Source organism: Haliotis cracherodii, unplaced genomic scaffold, assembly GCF_022045235.1.
Source record: "Haliotis cracherodii isolate W230 unplaced genomic scaffold, xgHalCrac1.p SCAF_2, whole genome shotgun sequence".
Taxonomy (NCBI): domain Eukaryota; kingdom Metazoa; phylum Mollusca; class Gastropoda; order Lepetellida; family Haliotidae; genus Haliotis; species Haliotis cracherodii.
Genome location: NW_027266275.1, coordinates 20,892,506 through 20,899,876, shown reverse-complemented (window position 1 = coordinate 20,899,876; position 7,371 = coordinate 20,892,506). Strand labels below are relative to the sequence as shown.

Here is a 7,371-nt window from a genome sequence, read left to right as displayed (position 1 = left end):
TCCACGCTCCTATCGATCAGCCGTGTCTATGTGATGGAAGAAGCGGCATCTGTGATTTTTGTTTGAGACAAAAGTTATTTTAATGTCTTCCTTTTATTATTCATCATACAGCTCAGCAGACATATATTTCACAAAGAACATTGTCCGGGCAAGCATGTCACTGTGATGTAGTCAAAGGGCATATTATGTATTACACAGAATAATATTCATATTTTTTAATATTTAAACAAGACTTGTATACATACAGACCTAGAAACTATTTGTTATTAAAGTATGTCAGTAAATTGCATTGACCATTTCTTCTCAAACTTTGCAACAACAGATATTAAGTAGTTTAGGAACGGCCATAATACATTCTAGGTTGGGCTGTTGTTTTTGTTTTAGTTATTTTAAAGCGCTTCAAAATATGATCCGAGCATTCTGAAGTCATGCTGGATTCTACACACTAAAAAAACCACTGTACTCAGTGATCTGTGATCTGTTTGAAGCTCGGATTCAACCAAAATGTTTTTCTTCTCAAGATGTTGTTATGTGTGCTGCTATGTTACACTGCACGAAATTGTTCCTTTGACTTTAATCGACTTGGGTGCCATTTAGCTGTTATTGCTATGGTTACAAGAATCTTCATCATGAGATAACAGGATGTCTTTCATCAAAGGGGAAGTGTCTCACAGCATCATTCTTTAAAAAAATTCTTTAGTCCTTTAATCTAGGAACTCGACACATATCGGTCAAACAGCCGTTTTCATTAATTATAAAACGTCAAGGGCAGAAAATAATCGATTATCCGCAGAAACAGATTCCATTGGGTATAAAAGGCAAAATAGTGGCGGCATTTACACGAATATGAATGGATCAATTAAAATCAATGCTGACACCAGGTGCGAAATGGGCGTGTCCAACTCTACCGGTAGCACCCACTACTCGCACAATTTACATTAAGAAAGTAAGTGTTTGTTGCCTAATCCGCACAGCACAATCTCTGCCACACGACTTCATTATTGGGGTACCTAGAGGCATGCCACTATGGTTGTACTTCACCAGACATGTATCGTCCCAAGCCGGAAGTGACATCATAAACCGGAAGTACATGGGCTTTTGTTGCTGTTTTTGTGTGGGGCATAGGTGTTTTTTCTTCATAAAAGAGAGGTTTTCCAGTCACATTTCAAATTATTTCTATTGAGGAAATGTTGAAATTTACTCTCTATTCACTTAAACATAATAATTGTACAGACTAAGGGGATGTTGCAACAATCCACGGATTTCTGCGATTAATTTATGGCTCTAATTAGGTGTTTTATGGAAACATCACGCCGTCAGAGCGTGGCTGGTCATGGCAATATTCTAAGTAGTTAAAGAATACCCGATTCTTTCATATGTCTATGGTTAATCAGTCATGAGTGGTTTTATTGCAAAACTTATACTTGTGGGTGTTCTTTAACTTGTTTTGAGTAGTATATGATCTTACAGTGCGAATACCACAATGCTGGTGTCCGTCAATATACTTTTTGACATTTGATTTGTGATCAACTTGTATTGTGTCTCTTGTCTTGTACAATCTATACAAGTATATGTACTTGCATATAGTAATTTGATGAACAACGCTCGAAGTGAGTGAGTATGGTTTTACGCCGCTTAAAGAAATATTACAGTACTATCTGGTAGGGACGCCAGAAATGGGCTTCACACATTGTACCTATGTGATGAATCGGACCTGGGTCTTCAGCGTGACGAGCGAACGCTTTAACCACTAGCTAGGTTACCTGGCCGCTCCCATCTCTGTGACAATGGTGTTATCACAGTTGATATCTTTACTTTGGTAAACTACACATATAACAATAACAATAAGAGGTGAATTACTATGATTATGTATGTATGTATGTATGTATGTATGTATGTATGTATGTATGTATGTATGTATGTATGTATGTATTTAAGAATTTACCTTCACTTTGTGTGAGTTCATTGGGGTATGAACCTTCATATAGTGAGGGCCAAACTGTATGAACGTCGGAGCTTGCTTGCTTGATCTTATGTTTTAATTATCCGAGAGCTGCTTAATACTTGTTGGAGTTCTTGGTTTATTCCTAAAACCTGGACACATGCCATCGTTGTCCAAGTAACCAAACCAGGGAAGGATCCAACAATGCCTGCTTCAATCAGACCAATTTACCTAACTTCCAATCTATGCAAAATCAAGATTTGTTCACAAATTGATTTCATCATTTTCTTGAGAAGATTAGGCTTCTGTCAAGAATGCAGCCAGGCTTTAGAAAGAGACCTTCATGTACAGATCATCATGTACGGCTTCAGACATGAGCACAAAATGATTTATGTAATTAAGTGTGTCTTCCTTAATATTGAGAAAGCAAATGATATGATCTCGAGACAAGGACTTCTTTTCCAATTACAGAAGCTGGAGATAAAAGGCAACCTGTTCAGATGGATTCACTCGTTTCTTTCTGAAAGGTCTATTCAAGTTTGAATTGGACCAGTATTCATTATATTTAAAATGGTAACCCACAAGGTAGTGTAATAAGACCTGTACTTTTCAATATTATGACATGATAACTTTGATCCAGAGGATCAATACGACGCTAGACATTCTGTAGCTTACCTACCTATTGATGCACGTACCTACACTGTCATAAAGCGCACACGTGTAAACCAGAAGATAAAACAAGTTGTAATTTGCACGTGGTACCTTCAGAATCAGGAAAGAGAATATGGTATATTTCTGTTTAAATATTTATGTAATATAAAATGAGAAAACAAACATATTATGAAAACAAAACTGGTTATATGTTTTCAAAACAATGACTTTCCTAAACATTTCTTACTGTTTTCAAGGAACCAGGGGTATTAAGTTGGCACAATCACAGAGGTATACATGCTACTGTTGACATTGATATATCTAAAGTTAAATCAATAATATTTTTCATAATTAATCTTTTCAAAGTAATAGCTACAATAGAAGTAGATCTGCCCATAGAGACATGTAGACATTGTTTTGAAATTGAAACCCACAACGTTGTGAGTGCGTTTGTACCCAACTACCTGAAGTGCACATCACTGAACTAATTGAGATTAGGTAATAAACACAATTAAATTCAGAGAAGATTGCAAAAGAATGACACAAGCACCCAAGTTTTATACTGAATTTTTACATTGTAAATACACGGAATGCAACATCAAATTCGACAGCTCTGCCCGAAAATATCACGTCAAGCTGATGATGCAACACTGCGTGACAACAACGCGACAACACGAGCACACAACATACGATCAGGGAAATGCGAGAAACGCGACAAAAAATAAACAGAACAACTTATGACCTGATGCAAAATATTAACAAAAACCAGAATACATGAACCAAAAGCACAAAAGCCAAACTAAATGCCGATGAGGGGATTTGGGGTGTTATTAGATTAATTAGTATAGCGCAGCAGCAATAAAGTGCAATGTGCAAATACTGAATTGAATAATATACTAACTTAAGTAAGCTTGTTTAAAGGATAATACTTAGTTTTTGCTAAGCTTTGATGAAGCAAAATTTAGAAATACGTTTAAGCAAATTTATACACACTCAGAGAACTCAAACTCTTCAACTGACTAAAAAAACTCATTAGCGCATCAAAACTAAATGCAAAAAAAACACTATAAGCAGAGCACAATTAAATATTCATAATTGCTGGTGTTTAAACAAGGATAAATGTATGCATATAAATATGTCACACAAATGTAAAGATCAAAACATAAATCTTATACAGAATATGAATACAGAAGTAATGATAGAATTGAACACAACACTGGAAGTAAACAACACAGAGTGGTTAGTCTATGCCTTTATGACGAAATGATCTAAATGCCTTTATGGCGAAAGTCTATTTAAACAAAGTATAATATTCTTGGAGATATCTTCTTTAATTCATCTGATGGACGTAGATATGGACTCAGTCATAGTGGATGGAAAACCGCATCACTGTGTCACAAGTCAATCACTTATCCAGTAATTGATAAATGATGGAAATAAAATCAATCATATCATTTGATATATCAGTTTGTCTCTATAAAGCACATCACAAAAATATACCTAGCAGCACATCATCAAGTCTATGTTGGTCACTTTTGAGACGCTGGAACACCGCTGAATCCTCACAGGGGGCTCCAATGTTGTAGACCTTATGTGTAACCCTTAGTTGCCAAGTGATTACAGTACACGGGGTTGTGAGAATATCAGTTTATTCATTTGAAGGCATAAAGAAGACACTCCTGAAACAATTTAAAATCACAATATATCACTTGTTTCAGAATAAATGTACAATAACACATTAAATGTAAAGTATCGATCTGCTTCTTAATAACTCATTACATCATTACAGCAGATACACAAATATATTTGTGCCTCGATATCTATTCAGTGCAAATGTACCTTCATATACAAAGACAATATAATTACACATTATTAAAAGCACAACTGAGGAAATCATTAAATCATCACATAATCATATTGTGCATAATGAATTCACAACATGAACATATTATACAGATAAACTATATACAAAATATACACTGTGTGTGACACGAGAGTGTAAGATGCCTTCCGCCAGTCGTCTCATTCGACATGTCACATGACCCTAAATACATACACAATATTAATTATAATATTGTAAATAACATATATAATCACGGCATATACATGCATCACTGAAATACAACTTCAGTCATTCATACAAATATCAATAAATACATGCATACATCTAGAGAGATATGTACAAAGTCTAGAAATACACCAGATTTACTAAAAAATAGCAAATATGCATCAAATACCAAAATACACAAACTACCAAATAACCAATGCATTGAAATATAAAATATATGTATAGATAAGCAACACTCGTGAATCAGACCCTAATCTCATCACACTCACCTCATTCACTCAACCTATTGTTTGTTTATGTTTACAAGTTATTTAAAACCTATTTTATTACTGATTGAAAGCATAATATTTAGATTGATATATATTAATTATGATTACTAACCTTGATTACTTGATGTTCTTGATCCGGAGGCTGCATCTATATTTCCCTCCTTCAGCTCAGTCGGCAGCGCCATGTACAGACACCGCATTCACACCATCCCGAAACTCCCTAAAACCAGAGCTGAAGTCGACATTGCAGCACCCTGGAGAGAGACCCATGATGGTGAGCGGTTTCTGCTTTTTGCTGACAGTGAAGAAGACAAGATGCTGGTATTTGCAACTGATGATCAGCTTAGAGTCCTCCAGTCAGCTTCCATTGTCTACATGGATGGTACTTTCTCCGCCTGCCCAGATCTTTGGAATCAGCTTTACATACTGCATGCACGGAAAAGAAGCATTACCTATCCCCTAGTCTACGCATTGATGCCTGATCGTCGGACTACAACTTACCAACGCTTCTTTGCTCAGTTGAAGGTCCACATCCAACAACTACTGAACCAACCATTCAACCCAGAGACATTCCAGGTAGACTTTGAAGTTGCTGCCATTAGAGCCCTCCGGACAGAGTTTCAAGGTTCAGACATCAAGGGGTGTTTCTTCCACTTTACCCAGGCGATTTGGCGGAAAACACAGGAGCTTGGTCTTGCTGTTGGATACAGAGATAACCCCCTTGTGTAACAGTGGATCCGACGAGCTGCTGCCTTGCCTCTGCTGCCTCTTCAACAGGTTCAGGATGCATGGATTGACTCCCTGAACCAGTCTCCCGATGTACCGAATGCTGACGAATTCAACGACTACATAGTCACAAAAATGGGTGGAATATGAAGCCAGATTCCCTCTTTCGCTGTGGAACCATCACCAGACATTCGGCCGAAGGACCAACAACAACCTGGAGGGTTTCCACAGTCGCCTCAATGCATCACTGAATCATCGTCATCCTAATCTCTACAGGTTCATCGAGATCATCAAGCAGATTGAGAAATCTGAGAAGACCAAGCTATCTCAGTTAGACCTAGGTGTAGCTCCACCAGCAAGAAAGCGTGTGTACAAGGAGATTCACAATCGACTTTCCAGAATGAAGGATCAGCTATCCCAGGGTGTCAAGACACCACTCCAATTCTTGGATGCTGTTGGCAAACTTCTGAAGATGGATTAAGCATGTGTCAGTGTGACAACCTCGATGTGAACTGTGATGTGAACTGTGATATGAACTTAAACTGAACTCTAAGTGGCGAATATGTTAAAACAATGGATTTAAGGGATGTATGAATTAAAATGTTGAATGAAATAAAGTAAAAGAGGATATCAAGCATCTTGAGTCATTTCTTTTGTCTATAATAAGACAAGTCCATTTTCATGATAGGGGTTCATAACCTGATTAACATATGCAACCAGGTATGACATTGTTGTTTTAAGGTGTCTCACAACTGGGCTGTCTTACTAATGGGGGGAGACCGTGCAGCATAAGATTAGCAATGGCAGGTGAGAAAGGGATTTGAATTGAAAGGTATACTATTTGGCTAACAACAGGTAAACCTAATGACGAGCAAACAATAGAACAAAACACCCTTGGAAGTAAAATAGATTGGACCATTGACCTTTGACCCAGTAGAAACTTATCAGTAGCAAATACTGATAAGGACACAACTAATGATAAATAAGAATCCAGGAAATGACACAACCCTCTGTTGAATCAACAAACTGAAATAGAAAAGACATGATACCTTATCTACACTAAAAATACTTACATATTTACAAGCTGCAGAATTAACACCTACTACATTTGTATGACAGACAGACAGATTATTTGGTTATTGGGCCAAAAGGCCTAATGTACAGCATGTATACAATAACATAGGTCAAGTTACAGCGCAACCTTGACATTGTAATTTCAGAACGTGTGGAACGTGTTTACAAACATGAATTTCATATAAGAATTATCTTGGTTTCTTAGCCCTCGTTTTCCTCCCACATTAAGCTGACACGCCGTGATATAACTGGAATAATGTTAAAAGCGGCGTTAAACCCAACTCACTCACTCACTCTTAGCCCTCGTGAGAAATAAGCGGTATTACGTATGTACGAATATCATTATACACGTGTGAGACAAAGACAGCTAAGGCACAATAAACTAGGTCGGTATGTTTGTTTTGTTTTTTGCTTGTTTGCTTGTTGTTTTACGCCGCACTCAGCAATATTCCAGCTATATGATGTCGGTCTGCATATAGTCTGGACCAGACAATTCAGTGATTGCCACTATGAGCATCAATCCAAGCAATTGGGATACTATGATATGCATCAACCAAGTCAGCGAGTCTGACCATCCGATCCCGTTAGTCGACTCATACGACAAGCGTAGTCGCCTTTAACGGCAAGCATGGGTTGCTGAA

General features: G+C 37.3%; 1 protein-coding gene across 1 annotated transcript; it reads left to right on the top strand.

Annotated features, from left to right (window-relative positions):
• The first annotated feature begins 5,113 nt into the window (after nt 1–5,113).
• LOC139467507 (uncharacterized) lies at nt 5,114–6,137 on the top strand. The gene is made up of 2 exons (XM_071249044.1): nt 5,114–5,655; nt 5,933–6,137. Exons 1-2 carry the CDS (start codon nt 5,114–5,116, stop codon nt 6,135–6,137), a joined length of 747 nt encoding a protein of 248 aa, XP_071105145.1.
• Nucleotides 6,138–7,371: the final 1,234 nt, after the last annotated feature.

Excerpts from the sequence above, each read along its gene's own strand:
- LOC139467507 (XM_071249044.1), top strand. The coding sequence starts at position 5,114 with ATGTACAGACACCGCATTCACACCATCCCGAAACTCCCTAAAACCAGA. Across the intron at positions 5,656-5,932 it reads TACAGAGATAACCCCCTTGT|GTTCATCGAGATCATCAAGC; the intron begins GTAACAGTGGAT and ends TAATCTCTACAG.